The sequence below is a fragment of the Echiichthys vipera genome (genome assembly GCF_963691815.1).
Source record: "Echiichthys vipera genome assembly, chromosome: 6".
In the NCBI taxonomy this organism is placed as follows: Eukaryota; Metazoa; Chordata; class Actinopteri; order Perciformes; family Trachinidae; genus Echiichthys; species Echiichthys vipera.
Window position 1 is genome coordinate 12,401,944 of NC_139831.1, and position 27,696 is coordinate 12,429,639.

Below are 27,696 nucleotides of genomic sequence, written 5' to 3' on the forward strand. Positions count from 1 at the left end.
ACCGCCATGTTAGTGACACTGCTGACAGCGGTTGATCTGCCGCTTCACTTGTAATCGGAAATCAGGAACTTCCAACTTGTGTTACTGAGTTATGTAGTAAGTGTAATAGTAGCATGTCTGTGTGTATAGATTTAAGAGGGGGGCATATAGAGGACCGACTGGAAGTAGAGAGGTAAATGTGTGTCAATAAAGTTTACAAAAGAACTAAATTAAAAACAGTCAACACGCATAGCAACCGTGAATATGACAAGATGGAGGGCTCTGAAAGAACAGGCTCGCCTGCAGTTACATCTTACCGCCAAAGAGGCCGGTAGAAACAACATATCTCAAGTTTGACGGATTATGACTTTAAGGATTGAATGAAAAATACATCTTTTTTTATTATTTCAAATTGGTCAGTGGGATTATTTTGTTATTGAGAGAGAAAAGCAAAAACATTCAATACATGTGTGAGTCAGTTGATGACATGGTGATTAACAGACCAAGGGAAGCTTCAAAGGGCACAAATGACTCTTTCAGTTCCTCTCGTTAAATCCTAATGTCAGGGCCAAATGTTGTCTTGTTGGCTGTTTGGACGAGTAAAGATGTGACTGCCAGAGAAATTGAAAGATAGATTGTCTTTTTTTTTCTTTTTTTAAAACAGACTGATCAACTTTTTCTTATCGCAAATTCGATTTCAGAAGTCTGGAAGAAATATGTGTAACATGAGATAACCTCATCACTGACTGTGTTTTGTGCTCTGAAAGAAAAAAGCTCTGAACCCTGCAGGGACCTTCAGGAGCAGCCTCTCTCCCCCTCACCCCACTTCTGCAGCCACTGTTCTGCTTCTCAGAGTTTTACAGGGCCTGTTAATGTTACAAGCTATTAGCCCACATTTAGATAAAGTCAATGTTTGCTTTGACTTTGCTAATGGTGGGGTGGTAATGGGGCTGTCTGGATGCTCTCTGTGGGGGTTGATGCTATGTGGCAGTGATGTGAAGATGTGATGTGTGTTTGTGGAGGGGGTGCAGCAGTGACAAGAGCAACAGGAGAAGATAAGATAACAGAATAAGGCTTTGTTGAGAGAAATAGTGAGAGACAAAGAAAGAAATGTTGAAGAACAATGACCCTTTAATACAAATGTACCCCCCATAAGACCGGGAAAATAATGCACACTATCAGACATTATCACATATTTGTATCATCTCTTCATTTAAGCTATAAAATGGGAAATATTGAAATATTCATTCAGTTGAAAACACTCTTGATGTATCGAACATCATTCCATACATATATCCCCAAGACATATTTTGTATATTTTGGAAACTTTGGGATTAGAAGTGTTGAATATGGCAAAAATCATAATCATGGGTTTTTTTGGGTCAATATTGAAATCACGATTAGATAACACGATTACTCATTGACTTTGGAAACATAATACATTTATTGGACATTTGAAACAAATATTTTACACATTTTAATAGTGGATTTTCTTGAAAGTTGAATATATTTCAACACAAAAAGAAATGAAAGAAATATTCTGGCAGGTGACTCAGCAGAAATGGGCAAAAGTGCACTGAAGAAAACAAAGTTTTTAAGAAAGTTAAAGGAAATTAAAAAGGAAGCAATGACGGATAAAAGACAGATTAGGAGAAACAGGAACTGTACTGCAAACACAGCATACTGTACATGCATACTGCAGTATGAATATGAGCCCATGATTGCAGGGGTCAGCATGAGAGTAAAACAGGTACAGAGGAGAAACATCTGAGTTTAAATGTCACCCCTTTCTAGAATCCCTTCACACCAGCAAACACACACTCAACATATCTCTGTGTGTTGTCATCTATACACAAAATAATGTTGGATTTTGCTGAGGTGGCTGCTGGTGTTGAAGTTGTATTCATAGATATTTGTTGTAGCAGGTAGTTGACAGGGTTATTTTTCCCCAGTTTCTCTCTTTTCTCTCTTTCACTTTCCCTGCGTCTCTGTCTCCCTCCTACATAGTGCAGTATTGTGTGTGTCGTGGCGCCACAGTGCCGTATTGTGGTCTCAGTGGGGTTGGGGTATGTTTGGTCAACGCTACAGCACTGCTGGTCAAAGGTCAGCCAGTAGATCAGGGAGGGGTTGGGGAGTGTGTATGTGTGTGTGTGTCCGTGGGTTTGTGTGTGTTGCAAATAGGGTCAGAGAAAGCACATGCCAGCACCAGAGGAGACTGTAATAACACACAAAGAACCCCACAGGACAACACACACTCTGCTTTCACTCCTTTATCTCCCCTCTGTCTCTCACTCTGTCTCTGTTCAGTAACCAAATTGACATGTATGTCAGAAACTCCAAACATACATTCAATAAAATTCATCATAGTAACATATTATTTCTCTCTATTATTGTTCCCATCCAAATGTAGTGGATATTTTAAGTATCCTCAAAAGTGAAAAGCTTAGTTTTAAAGATTAAACACCAAACAACATGTCTCTCCAGTGAAACAATGGTGCTATTGCTTTTGAAAAATGTCCACAGGGAGGTCTTTATGAGTGTCACTCAGCTAATTGTCTGTACTCTTTAAATCGCCCCTCTCTGATCTGTCTGTTCTCTCTGTCACTTTCTATCTCGCTCTCTGACATTTTAATTCCTCTACCACTTTCTGTGTCTCTGCTGGTTTCTCTCTCCCTTGTCTACCCTTCACTCAGACCCTTTCTATCCCCTATAACCCCCCCCACACACACACACACACACACACACACACACACAGAGACACACACACACACACACACACACACACACGAACACACACACTTACACACACAGAGTCTCCAGCTGTTATTCCTGATGGCGTTACAAATGAGATGTTGAAAGGTGATCGCTGGGACAGGAGACATAGAGCCTTGTTTTCTTTGGGCTTCAGTCTGTCAGATTGGGCCTGGTGGGGGGAGATACAGAACTCGGGGCAGCTGTGTGTATGTGTTTGTGTTATTGACTGTGATAGACAGAAGGACAGAAACACAAAGGCAACCCTCACCCAAAAATACCACAGTCTCATTGTGATTGACATGTTGTGGACAGTCAGCCATCCTCTCTATCCTTGGATGTTTATCAGCCATACAGTTGACCTTTGACCCCAGGAAGTGGTGGCTGATCAGGGGCAGGATGTTAAGGCGGACAGCTTTAGGAAATACTTTTTGTAAGCTGTTGCTGTAGATTCTAGCTATGACACATTGTGCTCGTTCTCTGAGCACTTATTCACGTCAGTTTGAACGTATAGTCTCTGCTCATAAATATCTATTCATATCATATATACATATACATGTTTATCACAAAGCATGTTGAACTATTAAACCTAGAATTACAGGATTATGCCTGCTTTTTGTTTTCAACTGATGTCACTGCAGGAAATGCTGGAGTATTATATGATCTCAAATGGCAGAAGAAAAAATTCTGACAAACTAAAACACAAAGTTGAAAACCACCACACAGGAGGGAACACAAATGCACTCGTCTTTTTCTGCAGTGCCAGCTGTCGATGTGGAATCCATACTGCTTGGGGAATGTGAGAGGACTGTGAAAGATGTGGGGGTGGGTTCAGCAAGATGGGAACTCTGGAGGGGACGTATACACTAGTGACATTATGGCTGTATAAATACATTTTATTGTCTATAATATCAGAATCAGAAATACTTTAATAATCCTAGGGGATTATTATTTTTGCTACGAAACTCCAGATATACAAACAACAAATATTATACAGACGAAAACATGTATTAGAAAAACCTTTTAAGGAATATATACAAGATCAAAAATACCAGACTAATATAGTGTGATAGCATATAATTCAAATTAGTTTTGTCAGAAAGTCAAAAAGTGACAGAAATAGTTGCGTAAAGAATGAACTATAGAGAGAAATTTAAACCCTCACCTCACCTCCTCACAGCTAACCAATCACTGCGTAAAGCTAATGAGAAGTTTCTGTGAAGTTACAGAAATTGTCTGACCCAAATTCCAGTGTCCGAAAGGTAAAGGAGGAGGGTTACCCTGCACTGCAGCTGAATTCTTGCTAAAATCATAGATCACACAATATTTGGTGGTCCATTTGTAACACAAAAATATAATCAGCCAATCACCATCCTGTGAGGAGCTACTGGCAATTGAGGGGGGAGCAGAGAAGAGCTTGCGCTCACAATAATAATGGTGGCTCCTAAAGAGAGAAGTGTAGATGCTGTAATAGCATCAATTTATCGATGGAAAAGATGATTTTTCTCTTCTCCTGATTGACCTTGGCCAGAGTTTGATAGACAGATGGTTCCTTCAATCACCCACCAGGTAGGCTTGGGTGATATGACGAGATTATTGTTCGAGACGATATTGGTTGGCCACGATAACAGAACGATATTCAATTATGCAATGCCTCTTAATAAATGTTGTGCTACTCAGTCTCGCTCTTCATTGTTTCCCTTGTATTCATCCTGCAGCAGCGCACTGCAGTGACTACATGAACAAAACAACTGTCTGTGGTTAGTTTAAGCGTCTGTAATGACTGCAGGACAGTTGAGGGTCTGTTATCTAAACTGCTAACAACTAAATGAACAGGTTATGTAAAGATAACGTTGCCGAAAGCCTTACAATGACATGCTAACGTGCTGACAAATTTTGTGTGTTTAGCGAAGCTAGTCCTAAGAATATTCTGTTAAAACAGATCAGTGATGCTGTTGTACCCTTGCTGTTAGCTCCATTTAGTTTGCTGGACATAACGTACTTTAATGTAACGCCGGTGCCCCCTGTGCTCTGGAAGCAAAACCCGTCAGATAATATCTAAATATCTAATGTTGGCAAAACAAAATATGAATAAATTATCATCGCCATCCACATCACATTCACTACACTTTCAAACGAAGCCGTGCCCAGTTAGGTGACTTAAAGAGTTTGGCATTTTGTTCCACTGGTGCTGTTTGAAATGTGGTATCTTTAGTGAAGTGAATTTTTGCCTTCAATAAGGTATGACTGGAACCATGAGTGCATCTGTGTTACTGGTACAAGCCTGAAGACGGAGAATGCCGTCAATATGTCCATGCCTCTAGGGCAGAAAATGTTATAAAGCACTTTGAAGCAAATTTGTGATTTGTGAGTTTTATGCAAATAAAACAGACTTGAATTTACTTTAAAATGTATTCAATGCAGAAAAAAATTCTCCACTGAGCTGGAACTCCTGCTTAGACAAAAGCCTAAAGTTCATAACCTAGAGACTTAGACAGGGTGTTCTGACACAATGTGGTACAACTATTTCAGGCCTTCACATGCAGCCAAAGTAGTCAATGCATCCTGTGTTGATTATTATTAATAATTAGAAAAGCAGCAGAGAATAGCAGGAGTGGCATTCCTTAAGTAACAGGCAAAACATTGACCAGATCTGTATAAAAATAAAGACTGCATTTCCAGATATTGGTTACAGCCGCAGTGAAATAACCCTGGACATTAATCCCCTGCCAGTGACCACACAGTGCTGACGTCTAGCTGAAAAGCCTGCAGACCAGTTAACTGTGTTAATTATTTCCCACTACATGGCCCTTCATCACATTGGTCAGCTCAGCATACGTATTATCTGGAGGTAATCCCTCTGTTGTGCTGGCACCATTATCGCAAAGGGATACAACAGACCTATTCTTCCACACGTAATTAACAAAGGTACTTATAGGCTGCTTTCGGGGATTTAACTGTTGTGTTGTCGCAGCTTTATGGAAGGCAGTGAGATGTGGTGGAAAATGGAGAAGGTGGGGTCGGGGGTGGGGGGGTTGCTCTTAGATCAGTGGTGTAGTGTAGTGAAGGTTGGAAGGTAGCTGTAACCACACTGGATTACATGTGTTAAAGGGTGGTTTCCCCTGTCCGCTGTATGTACAGTAGCTCTCAGTGATTGAAAGTAAGTACAATTTAGTGATTGTAGTTACTTTATATATTATGGTTTTCCTTTAAAATCACACAGTACTATTAGCTTTTAAAATATGATGTATTCTCATATACTAAACCTCCCAACAGTGTATAAAATAGTTCAAATTAGCTCCACCTACAAATCCTGCATATATTTTCAAAAATAGTATAATACTATTCTAATTAAAAACTTTCACTTGCAGTACTTAAAAGTTCATGTCTCAACTGCACCAGGCCCCCAACACATCAATATCCTGGTTGATTCAATACTGAAGTGCAGTTCATCAAGTCAATGTTTCATAATAGAGCGATTTCTCATTGACCCCCGTGTTATACAGGCCGTTTTCACAGCATCATTAAACCTTTTTAAGGCCTGGTACAAAAAAACAGTCTAGTCTGTATGTTTAGGTCATATCTCCATGACAACAATTGACTCGAGGAATTTCAGCCTATTTACATTAGGCGACTGCCCTAACCACTGTGCCACGGGCTGAACTTACAAAAGCATCGTAAGGTCATGATTTGTGTTACTGTGAGTTAAGTGGTCAGTATGCTTCTCACCTTTTTTGATGTTGAAATTAGGTGGCGCGCATAAAACGTTTTTTGTAGCTTTCCGAAAAACGACAATCATGAACAAACATTTACGCAGCAATTGGCCAGGTGTGCAAAAGTGAGAAAGTACTACTTCATTTTGAGCCCCGCCTTAAGTTTTACAATGCTTTTGGAAAATGGGCCCTGTCCGAGAACTTTGCATTGGCAGTGAAATGAAAACCGTCCATCATAATTATATCATATTCCTAATCTTCACACTTTAGTTATCATTTTTGTCTGCTGCTTTGGTACAATCACCTATATAAGATCATGATTCTGATAGCATTATGTGCAGTTCTTGAATCTTGCAGGAGTTAGTCTCAGTGATAAAAAAATTACTTGTGCTACTGGTTTTTTGAATTGTAAACTCTGACATGGCTATCATTCAATGTGTAAATGTGTAATTTAAATGGTCAGTCATTTCAGTATTCTAGCAGTGCCATAAAGCAGATTTTTTGATTTGATAACAGGGGGCAAAACTGAATTTTACCTTCAACGTAACCCTCACTTGCTGTCAGCTGACAACAAAAGAAACACTGCTTAGCTCCATGTCTTTTACTAATGTGCTCATGCTCTAAGCATGCAGGTTCTGTCCCATGTTAGCTGAGAAAATGTATGTGGAACAGGGTATGTATTAAAGGTCAAAGGTCACAACTTTTAGGTTTGTGTATGACGTCAGTTGGATTGTTACATTTTCATCTGGGGATTTCTTTTCTTCATTTAGCACTTCTATTTCCTTTCAAGACTTTAGAAGATATTAAGATATCAATCAGCATGGCAGGATCAGGCAAAGGGAGATATAGGTTAGGTGCATGCAACACACACACACACACACACACACACACACACACACACACACACACACACACACACACACACACACACACACACACACACACACACACACACACACACTCAGTAGCCTTAAATGAGACAGTGACCTGAGCTGAACAAATGGACTTAGTCACGGGTGAGGATTGGTGTGGAATGTATGTGTGTGTGTGTGTGTGTGTGTGTGTGTGTGTGTGTGTGTGTGTGTGTGTGTGTGTGTGTGTGTGTGTCTGTGTGTCTGTGTGTCTTTGTGTGTGTCTGTGTGTGTGTTATGTGCATGCTTGGAATGTCTAACTCTCCGCCAGTGAAGCGGAAAACACACAGGTGGAGGAGGAGGAGAAGGAAAAACAGGAGGAAAGTAGGAGAAATAAACACTAAGGTGAGATAGAAGTTTATTCAGATGATGTCCCAGTAAGCATTAGTTTGATGAGAAGCAGGTCAAAAGTCATCTAGATCTCTGCGTTGAAAAGTTCCTTAGACATTTACACATAAAGTAAATTCAGAGATTTGTTTGAAAACACATTATACATGTTGGAAAATCATTGTTGTCAACATGTGAAAAGACTGTTATTCGTGTAATACTATAGTTATAGAGTTAGCGCATTGAACAGATTTCACATTTTTTAGGTTAAGGATCATCCTAACAAGAAAAATAACTCCTATAGCTAGCATAACTGCTACAACCATGAGGCATATAATTAGGGTTTAGTCCGTCAGATGTTACTGTTCATTTGTATCATTGCAATGTTAACTGGTTTACAATAAAAAATAAATGAAAAAGTCTGTAATACTAACACCTACTGGGAATTACCAATGGAAATGAGCATCGTAACCCCACCTTGTTTGGGTGGGGTTTCAGCGCCTCCTTATTCATACTTGATTTTATTTATTGATGTCTAACTTCAGCACTAAAATATTTTAAATAAAGAGTATATTTGTAACATAAAATAACTAAATACTCATTAAAGCAAATCCATCTATTGAGATGGAATGTCTGTCTATCTCTCTCTATTGTACTCTGTCTCCTTTTTTATGTGTTATGTCAATATGAAAGGCTCCCTTACAGCAAATAAGTGGACCACAGTAGTGGTCATGTGTGTGTGTGTGTGTGTGTGTGTGTGTGTGTGTGTGTGTGTGTGTGTGTGTGTGTGTGTGTGTGTGTGTGTGTGTGTGTGTGTGTGTGTGTGTATGTGTGTGTGTGTGTGTGTGTGTGTGTGTGTGTGTGTGTGTGTGTGTGTGTGTGTGTGTGTGTGTGTGTATGTTATAACTGCTGTTAATGAGTAATAGTGTCTGCCTCCAAAATGCTGATAAAACTCAGGTCGAGGACAACGGTTTGCTTCATACACACACATACACACATGCACACAAAAAAATCTGACACACTCAAGAGTGTTAACTATTTCTTATCTTACACCACCTCCTTATCTGTAAGGCACGAGACAGACACACACATTCAGAACACACACACATTCAGAACACACACAGTATACTTTTGTATTAACGGATGTATTTACGGTGGTTGTAAAGATGAATATAGCTGAATGTGGTTGTTTACCACGGAAGGTGTGTATGATTGGACTGTGGTTCAGAGAGTCATTGCTTGCAGTTGTGTCCACGGCTGATAACGGCAACATAACATTGACGTAATAAGTAAATTGACCCCGACCTCAGATCCCTCACATACAACCAAAACACCTGCCACTGCTGCACTGCTCGGGTGAGTCTTTGCAGTCACTATAAAAGTTGGCTTGAGTGAAATGATGAAGCAGTTTACATGTCTGCATGACCAAATTTAAAAAAAAATAATTAAAAAATCATAAAACAAAGTACCTAATTAATAAGACCTTAAAGGCAAAATCTCTGTTCTACCAAACAGAATTGAACATCATGTTGCTCAACAGTTTCCTGATGCCGTTTGTCTTGTATTTGTCGTGCTTGTGCATAAGTAGAAATAGGTGGTGTCTACAACCATATGTTTCTTTTAGTCTTACATTTGGCAGATACCTTGATTCTGCGGTTATTTGTCTTATGCAGCTGCCAAATGTATTGAATAAAATACACATTTTTTTACTCATTTCTGAGAAATATTTAATGCGCTGGTGCTTCAGGATGACGGTAAGCTGAGTATACTGACATTCTCCTTGGTAACTGGTGTCTGCTCCATGTCTGTCTCGCGTCTTTTTTTGCCCTAAAATGTAACCCAGTCCCCAGCCTCCATACACTGACCAGCCAGACACACACACACACACACACACACACACACACACACACACACACACACACACACACACACACACACACACACACACACACACACACACACACACACACACACACACACACACACACTCACACACACACACACACTCTGAACTTGAATAGTACGTGTGGCCTTTGACCTACTTTCAGCCCAAAGCCAGCTTGCTCACCCCGTTCTTCAGTCTTCTTTCTTCTCACTTTTTTTTTTCTATTTCAGACTTACTTTCCCTCCTCCTTATTTGTCTCTTTTGTAAACAAACTATATGGTGATGGTCTAAATTTTCCTAAGCCCTGTTACACCAATCATGACACATTATCTGACCAAAGTGGCAATAAAGGCTTGCAAAGGCAGTCTTCTCTATCTCTATGTATGAATTAACTCCATCCGTAATGTAAAACAAACCTCATCAGGTCGCGTGGGTGTTTTGGAGACACTCTGTCATAACAGGAGACAGGTGTGGTGTTTTAAAATACTCACTGTCAAACTGTGTGAAATCTAATTTACCTTTTTTTTTTATCTTCGCCTGTGAAAGACAGATGTAAAAGAGAAAACATAATTCTGTGTCCTCTTTCGTGAGGAACTAGGATCAGTGTTCAACAAGTCATGACTGAGAGTTGTTAATGGACCGTTGAGGATGTCTCTAACTCTGTCAGTCTGGTTTTTTTTCTTCTCTGTATCTCACAGGATGTAAGCGTAACACACGATTACAGGAGGCAAATTACATTCTGTTAAGGTTTTTAATCCAAGGTACTTATTAAAATGTCAGTTTCTTGTCCAGTCTGCAGTTTACCTGTAAATCCTAAAATGTTTGCAGGTAGTTGTTTGTGAGGAGTGATTGCTCTATCTTTATCCTGTCTTTTTCTTCTTCCCTTACTGTACTTTCTTCACTTCCCTTAATCTGAGTTCATGTAATGAGCCTCAGTTGTTGTAATTAAACACACACAAACTCACACAAGTCCATACTGTGCGTGATGTGGTTTCTGTAAAGCCCTTTATAAGCTTTGAAAGAATGTTCTAGGTTCAAACCGCCCTCAGGTTCTTGGTGGTTTTTGCAGAACTTTATGTTCTCCGTCTCGGTTTCCTCAAAAGCCTCATTCCTACTTTTCCCATGTTCTTCCCTTTACGAGATGAAACTACAGCAGTGTTTATTCTTAGAACCTAGACTGCAGGTTTCACAGGTTAGCTTTTTGTTTTTCAGGAATTTTACTTTTGCATTTAAGCATTGTGAATATATTTCTGTATCGTTTCTGTATGAATGAATTTTGGTCTGTGCAAAATCCCTGCACTGGACACAAACAGGAGAGATGATTAATTGTATTATAGGGGATTACTGTTAAGATTTTGTCACAAGTGGAGTGGAGCCTAGCGAGGATTCTTCTTTTCAAAAGAAGTCAGGTTTCTATTCCCTTATTTTTATGTGCATTTTGAAGTATCCCATTAGAAAAGCTGAATGGAAATGGCAAAAAATTCTTTAAAACTCCCTCAAAGTTTTATGCTGTCTTAGATTTTTTTTTGCCTTTGTCTAAAAGTTGTTACTCGACGGGAAATTGAAATGGCTTGGATGAACATTTCACTCATGAATGATCATTGGTTTAGGTTGATATCTTCGTCTCAACATGAACCATGGACAATACTAGCTGACACGAAAGAACAACTAAAACTTGCTCAATGTAATCAAATTCCTGAACACCTCCATCCATTTTTCTCTCGTAGATGAGTTAGATGACCAAGGCGAGTTGTTTTGTTTCCAGTTAGCAATCTCTACTTCCAATTTCTGGCGAATTACAGCTATGTGTTACTATAGCGAACTAGGCTGCTGCCTAGTTTATTCACTCCAAATCATTTGATCGAAATGCACCTGATTCAAATTTCTTTTTTACAACATTTCAAAAGGTACCTAAAAAATTGAATGGAAACACATGAGCATCTGCTTGGTGAATATTTCCTGTGTAAAACCACTGAATTTGCACTGTAGGGAACTGAAAATGGCATTTTAGGGCGCACTCACACTGTCCTTCCGTACCATGCCCAAACAGGTTTCACGGGTTAAGCCTAGTTCGTTTGACCAGTGTGAGTGCAACCGCACCGCGCCTACAGACCGTTGGGGAGAGGTGGGCTTTTGTAAGTGCGTTTACACATCTACGCGCACGACCGTGCGCACGTGTACGAGCACGAGGCCTTCGGCAGTTCTGACGCTATGTTATGTGCGCCTGTTCGGACATAGAAAAAAAAAAAAGATGGACCATGTGCGGACATTTAACAACAACAACAATGGCGGTGAAAGGTTCACGTTGGTGTGATGCGGAGGTGGAGTGTTTACTGCAGATTTGGTCGGATGAAAATATTCAAAATCAGTCGGACAAGTCGCACAAAAACTCTGAGGTCTATGGAAATATTTGTAAAGAAAGTGACGCATCACGATGACGATCAATGCATGTGACGTGTTATGGCGTGATGATGTATGGACAGGCAAGAAGCATTTGCGCGAGGCCCAGGCAGTGTGAGTACAAACGGGCCTGACCCGCGGGGCGAGAGGGAGGGGGGGACAAGTACCCTAAAGCCCGGGGCACAGTATGGGAGGACAGTGTGAGTGCGCCCTGAGTGTGGTTACTATTTTCCCATGAGAGATACTGAGTCATAAGCAAAGTCATTCTTATGGTGTAAATACAGACCATTTAATAACAAATGAAAATCCTTCACATGTAATGACACAAAAATAAATCAGACTTCAGAATGACATATTCACAGTTAATAGTTAAAATTAAAAGGCATGGGGGTATTAGCCACAAGCTAGCTGTAGGTTGTGCATGGCTGCAGCAATAAATTATGCAAAGAGTAGCAACAAGTCTCAGTAGATGTTCTAATAACAAATGTGGACATTTTTCCCACAGTTGCAAATATATGACGAGATTTCAAAGTTGAAAAATTGTTAAAATTGTTCCCATAATTTCCTTTTACCTCAATTAGTTAATTTATTCATATTCATAAATCTTCTCTCCTGATTAATTTGGGTGAAGTTTGTCATTAAAATTATTCACTACTTTTTTTTTTTTTTTAGCCTTTCAGGGCTTAAACTGAGCTAATTTATTGCTCTTGCTAAGTAAGTAGTAGTACAGGAAAAGGTCTGTGGTAGATTTTTCACCTTGCCCCGCTGGTCTCAGAACATTAACATGACATTTAAACACTGGCCTTTTTTTGAAGGAAACAATGCGACTATGTAGGGATTTTGGGCCGCTATGTGTGCAAGATGTTATTTCTAAATTAGGTTTAGGGAAATCTATTAGCTTAAATCTTCTCCTCCAAGGGTAAAGGTAAGTCCCGACTGTGGAAAATTTTTCCTCCAGTGAAAAGCCGACAGGTGCAGCAGCCAGAAAAGAAGAAAAGGTGGAATAATATGACCAGCCATTAGAAAATCAGCAGTGAAAAGGAGCCGAGAGGAAAGAACGGTGAAGATAGAGAAAATAAAAGGAGAAGGAAAGTAAGAGCAAGAGAACAAATCACATTTCTAGGAAAGGTGGGAGATTTTTATCACACCTTAAAATATCTGAATAAAACAAAAAAGGCATTACATAAGGTGTGTGTGTGTGTGTGTGTGTGTGTGTGTGTGTGTGTGTGTGTGTGTGTGTGTGTGTGTGTGTGTGTGTGTGTGTGTGTGTGTGTGTGTGTGTGTGTGTGTGTGTGTGTGTGTGTGTGTGCTCCCAGAAAGCCGATGGTGTGAGTCGCTCAGGGGATCAGGTAGCCGACCAACCACTCAGCAGATTCCTCAAAGTTTTTCTGACCGCTGTGTGTTTTTCTTTTGTATGTGTGTGAGACAAGTGTAAGCCTTAGGTTTTATGTGTATTAGTGTGTGTGTGTGTGTGTGTGTGTGTGTGTGTGTGTGTGTGTGTGTGTGTGTGTCATGTAGCCCTTCACTGATGTCAGTATATCCTCCCCAGCCTCAGGCCTAGTGTTAACTGTCAGGACGTAGTAACAAGCAGCCATTGACATTTTGTTGGGATGGAAGTGAGTGGGTCAGAACAAGCGAAAGTCTATGTGTGTGTGTGTGTGTGTGTGTGTGTGTGTGTGTGTCAGTGTGTGTGTGTGTGTGTGTGTGTGTGTGTGTGTGTATGTGTGTGTGTGTGTGTGTGTGTGTGTGTGTGTGTGTGTGTGTGTGTGTGTGTGTGTGTGTGTGTGTGTGTGTGTGTGTGTGTGTGTGTGTGTGTGTGTACACCTGAAGAAGACAACTTAATGTGTACCCATCAGTCTGCCTGTTGCCTCAGGCCACAGAAAGGCCTTAATGTGTTGGAGTGTGTGGAAGTGAACTACAAGAAGAGAATGAAAGACTGACAGCTTTTGTTAGGTTAAGTATATTACAGTGTTTCCCCTACCATTATATAGGGGGGTGCTGCCCCCCCCCCCCCCCCGAAAATTAAATAAATAATAATTCATATAATAATAATACATTTTATATAATTGTATTTTCTGAATACCGTCAGATTCCAACAGGAGTCATTTAAGGATCCCTTTCCTATAGAACAGCTCTATACTTTGTCCTTTTCGTAAACAAACTAAATAGCCTTATGTCATTTATCTTAATTACACAACAGCATGTTAATTCTGTCTCTACATGGTCCCTTGTTTCCATTTCTCGGAATACTCTGACAGCGTTGCAGATTCACTTATTCAGAGATCGTTTGTTAAATTGTTTGGGAAGAGGCTCCACTCCTAATGGGAAAAAACGAAACTGAAACTTTTCAGCGATCCTTATTTATTTAGTTTGACAAGATGATTCACTCTTACAAAAAAACAACTAAAACAGAATTAAACAAACTGAAATTCGTTCTTTATTTTGTGGTGCTTGAAACCATAGAGTGAGTTTTGATTTAACTTTGGACTGTTTCTGTCAGGGAACATTATTTGGACCTTTTGGACGATTATTTAAAAGACGTTTTCTGATGCCGAGTGTGGCTCATTGAGTAATACACTGATTTAAACTGAGTTTGCATTGTGGCTCTGATTATTGCTCTATAATTGTGATCCTTCTGTCTGATGATTTTTAACGTATTTTAACACTGATTGTTTTATCCATGAGGGGATTGACCTTTCAATACGAACCTAACCATTAAATTGTCTGATTAAACACCGACTGGCACGCTAAAAAAAGAACATTCAGGCAATCTGCTACAGTGAAAACCATGATTCCTTTAATAACGTCACTCAACAAACAAGGGTGCAGATCTCCCTTCAATACTGGGGGTCACACATTAAGTGAGGGTCTGGGGAGGTCTTCTCTTAGATAATTTCCTGCATTTTGGTGGATATTTAACCACAAATTTATGGTGTAAATGTTTTAGGTGACTATTTAAGATATACAAATCTAGTCCTAATTCTCTGCCGCATTTGACAGACTAGAATTTGTCCTTTTATTTATTATTCTCACTCTAATTTGTGGATACATACTGCATACTGTCCCCCTACTTTACCAGAGGCCACCTGGGCATCTATATGTCACGCTCTAGTGGTTCTTCAAAATAAAAGTCCAGGATCTGCACCCAAGCCATCAAGCAATCCTACTGGTCATAATCAATTTAGAGAGAATGGACTTGAGTGAAAACAGGATTCAGGCTTGTTTTGAGATACAAAAATATAACAGCAGGGGATTCATAAAGTGTCGCATAAATAGCCCACTTATGGTTATTGGAGTAATATGAGTTGTTGAAACACATTGCGGAAGGATAAACTTGTGCCTGTTTTATTAACTCTGAGCTTTTTTTAAAGTAAAAGAAAAGAGGTACTTTTATAACTGATCTGACAATAATGATGGCCTTAAGGACCCAGTTGTTTTTAAAGAAACACACATCATAGCTCAGTTTGCATATACATATACACACACCTCTACCTTGTGCAGTACATCAACGCTGTATCCCGCTGTTAAGTGCTCTCCATCAAAAGCATTCTTCGGCTCTCCCCTCTCGCTCCAGTCTCACTTCCCTGCCAACAACAACGTTATGTTGGACTCTGCAGACCCATCTGACTCTAAGACCAGTGGAACGTTATGGGCATTAAAAACCGAACTCTTGATCCAGAACCAAAGCATAAAGGGCAGTCCCGACTGTCACACACTGCCAAAATATGCAACACAAAAAATGACTAAATTAGCAGGTATTTTTTCAGCACTTTGGATGCTAAAACTATTTTTCGACTTTGCTTTCATTGCAAATGGAGAGATGGATGTGTATAGTTCTAGTGTAAACTATGTTACAAATCCTATGTTGTCAGCCAGTTATGGTGTTGATTATTTTTCATCCAAGGAAATTTCACTCGTAGAAATATCTGTGAAAAGCCTTAGTGAGTGTGATTTAAACAAACAGCTCTGTGCACAGACATTAACATTAAAGAATGGAGAACAGGGGACCAAAGAAAACATACTCAAAATGAGTTTACTCTACTGTGTTTTATCTGCTAATGTTGGTGTGTTGGAATTCAAAAGTGTACTCGTAGTACTTGTTGGCCAAAGTAAGAAAAACAGTCCGTCTGCACTTGAGTGTGAGGACTACTGCAAAAATTGATGTCTGTATATTAATCTAAATGAGACTGAGCCAAACAAATGTGAGGGAAAGATTCTGCATGAGGTGAATTTGAGTCAAACATTGTAATACTTCTCGAGTCATAACTCAGTCAAATCTTAACAAACATACTTGGTACCAATATTTTATGTACACACTTAGGTACTTACACTTCCCAGTTTAGTACAGTATCTCCCATATCCCGTCAATTAATGTGCTTAAAAATCATTGAAAAAAGACACTTTTAACTTAGGAACTTGCCTGAAAATCATCAAGTTTTTAAGTTTTATCCTGTATAAAATGAACCAATTTATAGTTGGCAAACAGGAAAATGGAAAATGGAAATTAATAGGAGACAGTTAACTAACTTTATAGTTGTCTTCAAGCTCAATGAAAGATATGATAGTGGTATCAATCTCTGATCTAACTCTCAGGAATAATATTTTCCTTAAATGGAGTTTGTTTTGAGAATAACCATTCGAAGAGCAGAACATATGAAATAGTTGTTGCTTCATTTGACCTTCATCTACCATCCATGCAGAGGATGTGCAGCTCCGAGCTGGAAGGTTGGGCCTCTGTGGGAGTAGTTTGTGTCTGACGTGGGCTTTTTGCTGTCATTAGGTCACACAATACCAGACGTGAATGCCTAACCTACCTACACACTCCCTGTTTATAAGGAAAATGGGAGGGAGGGTGTGCATGGTGTGTTTGTATGCGTCTGGAGGCCGACAAACAATCTTTAAGGTGCTTTAGATTGTCGTGGGGAGCCAGTTGCAGACAAGGGAGCACCATAAAGCCCCAAATGGACCTAACAGACCGTAGTTTTAAAGGCCTGCAATTTTCTTTTCTCCCCAACCCACACATACAGACACAAACGCAAAGACACATGCTTTCTAAACAGTATATTAACATACAGTAATTATGTCTTTGTGCATCTCTGTCTGTGTAGCACAACATTCAGCAGCACATGTATATTAAGAATGACCCACATATGTGCAAAAACACACACACACTGACCCTGTGTCTTGTGAAAGAGAGGGATAGACTTTTTACCCGCTTCAGTTTCACCCCTAGAGACAGATTTAAAAAGACTTTAGTTCAGTCATGGACTGCGGAAGAAGAGGAGGACCTTGATGAGGAGGGGGAGGAAAGGAGGCTGCTTGTCTGCGTTCCCTTCATCAGGCAGAGAGGGAGGAGAGGAAGAAAAAGGGGTAGGTCGATGTAGAAGAGGTTAACTGCAGAAAGTTGAGAGGTTCAGTTCGAGGTCCTGCTCCTGTGATCCTCTGGGGAAGAAACTGGGGAAGTTATGTGTTTGCGCAGATCCGGAAAAGGCAGGAGACCAGTAAATTACACAGGAGAGAAAGAAGGGATACTGCATTGAAGAGGATGGTGCGAATGAGTATGATGAAAGAGAAAAGAGAGAGGTGGGAGCAGGAGAGCAAAAATAAAAAGAGAGAGAGAGGAAAAGAGTGATGACAGGGAAAAAGAGGACAAGGCAAGGTAGTAATGGGAAGCCAGGGGTTAAGGGCAAGAAAGAGAGAGGTAGCAGGGGAGTCGTTCAGGGGAATGAGATTTCAATCTGTTGGAGGAAGGAAAGAAAAGAAATGGAAAGATAAAATAGCAACATTAAAGGTACAGCGTATAGAGAAAGGAAGTAATGTGAACAGAGTGAAAGTGGGACAAATAAAGAAAGAAATAAGCCTTAGGTTTTATGTGTAGGTTTTATATATAAGATATAAAGAAAATTAGATTAATTGTGTCTAAAACTAAATAATAAAAAAGAGTGTGAGAAAAGAGAAATTGATGGAGGTAAAGGAGAACAAGTTGTCGGGCCCCTGATGAGAAAGCCATACAGCTGAATGAACACATTCCCCGGCCAGGAATGAGGAGGACGGCGGGAGGAGGAGAGGAGGAGAGGCTCCTGTGAATACCTCTGTGTGACTAATTTCTTTTTCACACATTTCCCCTCCATCCATCCATCATTGTGTCCACTTCATGCTCTGCTGTTAAAACACCAACCCGCCATGACAGCAAACGCTTGAAGACTACTGTTGACTGTTCTTTCTTTTTTTATAATCGGCTTTATACGACTCGACTTGTTTTGTTTTAGTGACTTGCTTTCAGCAGGCCAAGTCTTTTCATGAAATTTGAGACCCTGTAGGTAGGCGGCTACAGTTTTCTGTGAAGCCACGCCCAAAAAGTAAAAATACATATAGGTAAATGCAACTTGTTATCTGTTTAGCAGAGAATATTTCATAAACGCGTGATCCAGCGGACCTTGGCAGACTCTTAGAAGCTCTGAGCTCTGTGTGTCGCCAAACACTGTTCATCTGCACCCACTGCCCACATTGCCACGACACAGCTGGATTTAGATCAGCAAAATATCTCTTTAACCAGTCTACAAGCCTACACTTATTGATTAAATACTTTGTTCTCACAAGGGCAAATTAAAGGTATCAGTCTGTTTTAAAACCCCTGTGATAAGGAAGTATCAGACAAAAGGCGCAATAATTTAACACACGGCAAATGTTTATATTTGTTTCTAATCTTTAGCAGCCCATATGTGTTCTTCTAGATAAGCCTCTTTCAGGCACATTGTTAAAATCAAACCACTCTTTGTCCTTCTTTTAAATCGGTCTTAAACTACCGGACATGACCTGGAGTGAGTTGTTTTCTGACGGTTCTTCATACAATTGCCTTTTGTAGTCTGTTAGGACACTTTGTTCGCTACATGGTGGCCTGTTGTGTGTTTTTAGTGCTACAGTTGGAGGGTATTGTTTTAAGCCAGGACATGTTATGAGACGAGATGGACAGCATGCACTGGACCTTCACTCCCACACCTCCTCCTGCTTCCATCTCTCTATATCTGTGTCTTTTCTTTGTACTGCTCAACTGTACGGCCATATTTCATTCCCTTTCTCTTTTCAGACTTACTCCCTTAAATTCCATTCTCCCTCATCCTCTTCATTTCCTCCCTTCTTCTCTTTTTAACCTCCTTCCTGCCTTCCTTCCTCTCTTTCTCCTTCTCCTCTCCCTCATTTGTTCTCCATCACCCCCACTTCTCCCCACCTTTCCCAGTCAATCAGTCAGCCTGCTCCTTCACCTCCCTCTGTTTTTCTAGTGTGCAGTTTCACAGTAGACCGGCTACTGAGCGGTCAAGGTCACGCTTCATTTTATGCCTCAACATGACATTTCAGTTGATATTGGCTTGGCTTTGTATTTGCTCTTTCCCCGGGGACTTTATTGTTGTCTTAAAATGTCAGGTTTAGCTAAGCCATTTTAAAATTATTACATTGTAATGCTTGTGTTAAATGGCATATTTGGAGGTGTCTTTGGTTCTGAGAATAGTGGTGACAATGAGAGAGTGGGAACATTGAAAAGAAGAAAAGGTATTTACTAGAAGTCATCTGAACCTTGATCCTAAAGCTGTTGACACACCTACTTCTCTCAAAACGCCTCCCTCCATCAATATGTCTATAACGTTAACAACAACAAAAAAACTTTTTCTCTAAGCCAATGTGAAGTTTCATTATTAGGTCTCCATTCACATCCACACATGCACTCAAGTGATCTGGTTCTTTACACTTTCTGTAATCTAGTCTGAAGAGAGAGCAGAAAAATATGTTTTTATAGAGTTTCATAATCTCAGCAACTCTTCTTTTGTCTTTAAGGTCCACCCAGGGTGTCCGAGCGGGTGGCCCACCGGCAGAGCATCCGTCTGGGTCGCACCATGAAGCTGCCCTGCCCCGTGGAGGGCGACCCCCCGCCTCTCATCATGTGGACCAAAGACGGACGAAACATCCACAGTGGCTGGACGCGGTTCAGGGTGTTACAGCACGCTCTGCGTATCAAAGAGGTTGAGACCGAAGATGCAGGGACTTACATCTGTAAGGCTACCAACGGGTTTGGCAGCGTAAACATCAACTACACTCTCATCGTTATAGGTAAGAAGGCTGTAACACGAGACACCAACAACAACCTCTGGATTAAATTGAGTTTCTGTCCTAAAAACACTCATGCAGACTTGATATATTACTTATAACTGATATTACTACTATCAAACAATTTTTTTGAAGATTTGTTTTTCCAGGCGTTATGTGCCGTAAACATTTTTTAATACAAGGTTTGAATTTATCTACCAAGGTCCCCACTTTAAACTTGATTTGGAGGAGGACTTGTGATTGCTTCAACAGACTCAGCATTTTTTTGAGAGCGTTTATGTGTGTGTTTGTATGATGACATACCCGATAAAAAACAGTCATCCATGAGCAAGTCTTTACTCTTTTATTTCCCTAAGCCTTCTTTTCTCTTACTTCCCATTCATTTCAGTTTGCATTCGGTGTTCTGTACTCACATATTCTCTTCTGCATTACACATGATTATTCAGTCGTTATTTTTTCTTGCCTTCTTATTTTACATGCTTGCCTGCCTCCATTGACTCTGCTGTGTGAGCTTCTAGGGTATAATTAGCCAGGTTAGGATGGCGGGGCCATTATACAGTAATCAAGCCTGTGTAGTTCCCCAGACAATGAAGTAGTGCTTTTGTCCGAGTCTTTTTTCTGTGTGTGTGTGTGTGTGTGTGTGTGTGTGTGTGTGTGTGTGTGTGTGTGTGTGTGTGTGTGTGTGTGTGTGTGTGTGTGTGTGTGTGTGTGTGTGTGTGTGTGTGTGTGTGTGTGTGTGTGTGTGTGTGTGTGTGTGTGTGTGTGTGTGACCACAATTGTTGCGTGTTCCCGTACGATTAGGAACCAGGCATTTAAAGACTATGCTTTTGTTTGTGTGTAAGACATTGCGTCAGCGTAGAATTAAATGTCAAGTCTGTGTGTGTCTCAGTTTTGATGTTTCAATAAAAGACACATTGTTTGCACTCGTTTCCATGTTTTTTCTACATAATCATTTTCAAACTTTGCCTCTAGAAAGTTGTCAGTGTGTCTGGGTATCTATGTCTTCATGTGTTTGTCTCATTCTCACAAACTCTGAGTTGTCGTGTGGTGGCTGTAGTCTGTGACCCTGTGGACAACCTTGCTGCTCAAATACAGGTGTGATTCTTTCTATACTGGGACTCAAATAGCTGCTTGCCTCAACTCCTGTTCATGTAAACAAAATACCTGGAAGACTGCAAGTCTGTGCTGAAGTGTCTCTACACAACTCTGTGTGTGTGTGTGTGTGTGTGTGTGTGTGTGTGTGTGTGTGTGTGTGTGTGTGTGTGTGTGTGTGTGTGTGTGTGTGTGTGTGTGTGTGTGTGTGTGTGTGTGTGTCAGGTTCCAGCGTTCCAGAGAATCTGACTATGACATCTCTCTCTCTGTCTTTGCCCGCCGTCGGTTCTTCAAAGAGGTTCTTGAGTAAAATGCTCTAATACAGATATTACCGGCCAATGTTTTCGGTATTTGAATGATTGCGAACAGGACTTTTGTACCAATCTGAAAAGAGGCACTGCTGGCTGAATGACAGTGGAGAATAAAATATGTTTCATAAAACGGTTTGATAGTTTATAGATTTATGAACTTAGACATACAGATGTAAAAGATAGTCTATAGACCTTTTCAATGGAAATCCATTGCTAGGCAGCAGCCTTGGTCCCTGATAACTTCCTGTCAGCTAATGTCATTCACATTCCCTGCAACAGGAAATAAACTAGGACTGCTTTGGAATGTTTATGTTTACTTCTTTGAAAAGGTCTATAGATGCATCATTATCTAAAATACTATAGATGTTACGGTCACTTAAACTACTGTGGATATTAATGAAACATCCCTGAAAGTGCATTTTTATCCTATTTGGTACAATACATTGGCATACTTGGCAGAAGTAGTACAGAGTCCCTGTTTGTGCATGCGTGTGTTTCTCAAACTTGAATGTGTGTTTGTGTGTGTGTTATGTGAAAAAATTTAATAACCCCTCAGGAATAAGATCTCTCCTTCTTAACATTAGCAGAAAATAATGTGCTTTATTCTCCAGTAATGATTATCGGTATGTGATCCAAAGCTGCATCGGTCTTGACCTGAACTTCAAAGGCGAGCTGGCATACAGAGGGCAGCAGGGCGGGGAGTGCAGCAGCTGCCACTGAGGTCATCCAGGCAGACAGCTGCTGCCTCCCTCCCTCTCTCTCTCTCTCTCTCTTTCTCTCTCTCGCTCTCTCTCCCGTTCTCCCTCTCTCTTCCTCATTCACTAACGCTCATTCGGCAACCCTTTCATTCACTCTCATGTATGCACGCACACACATTGGGCACAACAATGGAGTGGAGTGAATCCCCAAGAACGTAGCAGGCTTTCACTGGACAATAAGAATGAGCACCTTACCTAAATTCTCAAAGATTTCTTCTTTGATCAAAGACCACACACACAGATTTGAATGTAAATTTAAAACAGTTTATTTTACATAATTGTAGATTGTTTTTATGCAACTTCAAACAACTTCCAAAGGTGCAGTTGTCCAAACAAGCTCACCATGTAGTAGTCCATGTAGTAGCTGCTTTGGAGAGCTCAGTCCTATCACACACTCTTTCTTAAAGCATATGGAGCTTGATCAGTGTTAAATGATGACAACTGAGATTGTGTTGTCAACTGTTTTCAAGATCAAGAGTGAACATTTTGATAAATAAGCCTAAAGTTTTTAATGGTTATCTTAAATTCTTATAAAACTTATAAAGCTTTTTTGGCACATACTGACACAAATTCTGTTTAAAATTACCCTCAGAAAACCCAGAAAGGAAATTCATTAAACATATTTGATTAAGCCAAGCATCCACAACTTTTACACATTACCTCGTCATATTCCAAGCAAACTGGGATCAAGATAATTGGCGCCAAAAATTATACATTCTGCACAAGAAAAAGAGGCTCCATTGCTAATTTCTTGCAGATTACCCAAATGGTACAAATGCTCCAGCAGGTTAACCTTCAAAGATGACCTCTACGTGTAATTCAAGCTGGGAATCATGCCAGAGCATCTCCTTAGAGAGGCAGTTAGCATGGATAGTAGTGTTTTCATAGCTGGAACTATCTGCATAGTAAATGATATTCAGAGCATGGCAGGGTTTTTTTGTTTTGTTTTTATTGTGATGATGAATCTTTTTTTTTTAATGCACAAAAAAGGCATACATCATATTCAAAATAAACATAAAGTTATGTATGATCTAAACAACTGAGTGAGTCACATCAATAGCAGATAAGGTAAAAACAATATTAGACAGAAATAAATAATAATGCATAAATACAAATAAATAATAAAATAAAAATCTGACAAAAATACAAATGGTCAGTCAGGAAACAAGGTACATAGAAGAGCATGGGAGGGATAGATGGATACAGTTGCCTCTGTCCAAGACATGATGGCCTGTGTTTATCAGTGAGTAGTTTGGTTTCTGCTGCTCTGCTCAGCGTTTCGCTCTCTGCTGCTTTGCTTTGCCTCCTCCCATCTCGCCTCTGCCTCCCCACTTTCATCTCCTCTCGTCTCCTGTGTGGTCCTGCGGTAATTATTCTATGACCGCTCCGCTTCACAGTAATGAGCCCACACCTGCGTCTTATTGTCTTTCCCTCTCAATTTCTAACTCAAACTATCTTTAACACCTTTTTCCTATTAACACTCAATCTCTGCCCTCATTCATCTTTCCTTGGTCAGTTGGCTCGTTTTCCTCCGACCACGCTTTAATTTGTATCAATATTTTCACAGTTTCCCATTCTTCCCAGTGAAATAGCATTTGATTGCTGTAAAACATCCACTGTACCGCAGCCCAGTCGTTGGAAGTAATGGAGAAGCATTTTTGTTAAGGCAGGCTTTTTGTTGGCGGGGTAAATTAGAAGATTGCTTAAAGTGTTGGTTCTTTTATTGTGTGTTGGTTGGCAAATGTTTGCACGAGTAAATAATATATGGGTGTGCTGGTGTATACATGCTTGTTTATCTGAGGGGTTGTGTATGTATGCGTTGGTGTGCCCAGATTTATGGGACCACCAGTAAAGTGAAACTGGGTAAGGTATTTTTTCTGCTCAACAAACCTCAATGTCCTTCAAAAAACTGGACTGCCAGGAGAGCTCTCATTTCTCCCTCCCACTCTCCCTCTTGATCTCTCTTCTTTGTCTCTGCTGTCTGTCTTTCGTAGTTGCTTGTATGAAATTCCGAAATTGTTTCCCTACTCCCAGAAGAGTGAAGGATAGAAAAATTTATAGTTCAAACCAGATGTGATGACAATGGGAGCGTGTCTGGAGCGGAGTTTAGAAGCTGTGCGTAAGAAAGAAGGATGGAAGTGGTTTGGAGACATGTTTGTAGGTGCATGCGTGTGTGGGAGTGTGTTTTCAGTGCATTGTGAAAATGTGGTTTCCAGTTTAAATGAAGATGTTCATCAACACACTTTAGTCCAAGTGTGTGTGTGTGTGTGTGTGTGTGTGTGTGTGTGTGTGTGTGTGTGTGTGTGTGTGTGTGTGTGTGTGTGTGTGTGTGTGTGTGTGTGTGTGTGTGTGTGTGTGTGTGTGTGTGTGTGTGTGTGTGTGTGTGTGTGTTTCATAATTGACTAGTGTGATGATTTGTGGTGATTTAAGAGCCCAGTCGCAGCAGCCGACATCTGGTCATAATTGAAGAACAAAGAGGAAAAGAGAGGCAGAGAAAGATATCAAACGTAGACATACTGTATGTTTGAATAAATGTGCTTGTAGGTGATTTATGTTCGTCAAGCGGCAAAAACGTAATGAATCTTGAAATAAGAAAAATGGAAGCTTGAGATGAAACATGACTAATGGAAAATTTACACAAAACAGGACTCGAAGAAGGATTGTTCTAGAAAAATGATTCTGTTCCACATTGAGCTCTGCGGTTTTATGCCAGGATTAGTCCACTAAGACTGCTAAACTCAACTAAAATCAATTATCACTTAATACGGACTGACATCCTGACGTCACATGGCTCAGTCCTGTGTGTCATGAGAATTCTGTGTGATGTTGCACGCAGACTAAATTGTTTCAAATTGTTGCTTCAGTCTGCTTTTACGTCCAGTTCTTCATTCAGGTTTATTCTCTCTCTCCATTGAACTGCGTTGCATGTGTGAGACTGCAGCTGTCTTCCGGCCAAAAACTAACACATCAGATCAGGTTGCAGACCAACATCATCTCTCTATCCCTCAGTTCCTCCGTCCTGATACCTTCTCTGTTTTTGTGTTCTCACATTACGTAGTTTTTAATTTGGATATCTGGTGCCTCGTCTGGAGAGGATGTAGAGGTGGCCAAGGTTTGCAGCCTAATTAGTATGAGTCATATGCACACACACACACACACACAAACACAGACACACAGAAATGCATGAGTGTGTGTAATTGCACAGTGCCTAAAAACAATCTCAAATAACCCAAACTCTCTCACACACACGCACACCCTCACCCATCTCCTTACACACACCAGGGCAGCTGTGCCTGTCTTGCTGTATTTTTCAGAATGTGTGTGTGTGTGTGTGTGTGTGTGTGTGTGTGTGTGTGTGTGTGTGTGTGTGTGTGTGTGTGTGTGTGTGTGTGTGTGTGTGTGTGTGTGTGTGTGTGTGTGTGTGTGTGTTCGTGTGTGTGTGTGTGTGTTCGTGTGTGTATGTGTGTGTGTGTCCGTGTGTGTGTGTGTGTGTGTAGATTTAGTGTTTTTACCACCAGATTCTTCCGCTCAGGTTACACACACAGCACTTTCTCACTAATGGCAGAAAAATGCATAGAGTGAACCTGGAGCTGCAGCTCACTGGTTCGCAGGAACCGCTCAGTTGGTGTTCAGTTGAGGGTTTGAGGCCTCACAGGGGATTTTTTGAAAGGGTCTCAATCATGATTTACAGAACATGCAAAAGAAATCATCGAGTGGTTTTGACCCCCCTCTTCTTGAACTATACTGTTGCCTTTACTAGCCTTGAATTCAATCCCAGTAGAGGTTACTCTTGTGTGTTTCTCCCTTTTCTTCTTTCTTCTTCTACCTGGATAACGGTTAATGGGCAGCCCCCTCACCTTTATTTTATTCTAACATACGAGAATTCCTACATAAATGATTTGTGCTTGACTGAGGTGTGAAAATATGGCATTTATGTTTGTTTTATTCCCATTACCCCGCTCTTACCATCTCTGTTTATCAAACGAGACAAGAATTAGCCAGCAGGCGCACCCCGCGGTCTTTACTCCTGGGGTGAGAGCAGGCTGGATACCTGCTGAGGCGGCTCAAATTCAGCCAGGTTCTGTCACCATGTATCAACTAAATCTGTTTCCATCGCACTTTTTTTCACCAATTGGGCCAAGGACTCACAGCGTTTCCATTTAGGGGTTTTTATGTGCAAGGCAAGGCAAGTTAATTTGTATAGCACCTTTTAACAACGAGGTAATTCAAAGTGTTCTACATAAAACATTAAAAGCATTGGAAAGAAACACATATTAAATTACATTTAGATTTAAATGTATTAAAACAGGTGGATGGAAATGCACCTATTGTTAAAAATATAATAAAAAGGAAAAGAACAGGTCAATGATACTGCAGGGATTGTCCTTAAGGCACCCACTTTGGGGAACCACTGGTATAGACAGAAAAGGGGCGGGGGATATCAACAAAGGTCACAAGCCAGAGCTCAACCAGGGACATTGTTATAACCTGATATGCATGTTTAACCAGCAGCACTCAGGAATTCCTACAAAATGTAACTATTGAAGGCATGACTGCTGCACCACTGCTCAGAATATAATACAACTTGATAAATTATTTGTTACCAGTTGTGAAAGGTATAACAGAATTGAGAGTGAGCGCAAATGGCTCTGTTTTTTTGGTTTTTCACTATCTCAGTCATTTCACACTGCTCTGCACCAGATCTGTTCGGTTCATGGTGGTCATCCTGTTCGAACAACATGCCACCCTTACAGCGAGGTAGACAAAGCTGCTCCTCCGGAAATCAGGGCGGAACTCTGAGAGATGTAAACATGCTGGTGTGTGTGTGTGTGTGTGTGTGTGTGTGTGTGTGTGTGTGTGTGTGTGTGTGTGTGTGTGTGCGTGTGCGTGTGCGTGCTCATATGCAATAGTATGGGGGAATGTGGAGTTACAGGAAGAGTCGAGTTTCAAATGCTTTTTTTCCACCTTGTTATTGAGACAAACATACTAAGACGCACAAATATATACATACTGTGTTTTTGTGCATATACATATCAACAAGACGGGACAGGAAAACTTTCAGATATTTTTCCATGCACTTACACACATCACAGACAGATGTGAACAAAATCATACACTCCACAGAGACCCCGACCTCTGTTTAACAGCTGTCTGTCCCACATCCCCCCCGTTCTGCCTCGTTTCACTTCAAGAAAAGAGACAAGACAGGACGGAGTAATGGAGAAAGAAAAGAATAAAGCTTCTGTTTTTTCATAGATTGAGCTTGAAGACAAGGAGGAGGCCGAAAAAGGAACATTTGGGAATCCCATGTCCTAACAGGTTAATGTTAGGCTTAAATCCAAAACACTATATGGATCAAGAGAGGTGTACCTGCTGTATCTACAGAAAGTCGAACTTCGTAAAGAGAGCAAAGAAAGAAAACACTCGACAGTTTCTCCACACTGACTGATAGATTAAACACACTATGAC

General features: G+C 40.5%; 1 protein-coding gene across 1 annotated transcript in view; it reads left to right on the forward strand.

The window, feature by feature from the left end:
* The window catches only part of fgfrl1a (fibroblast growth factor receptor like 1a), a 75,774-nt gene that overhangs the window by 9,283 nt on the left and 38,795 nt on the right, over positions 1–27,696 (forward strand). The window contains exon 3 of the mRNA XM_083915586.1: positions 19,797–20,069. Coding sequence (XP_083771712.1) covers positions 19,797–20,069 — 273 coding nt within the window. The remainder of the gene's footprint in view (positions 1–19,796; positions 20,070–27,696) is intronic.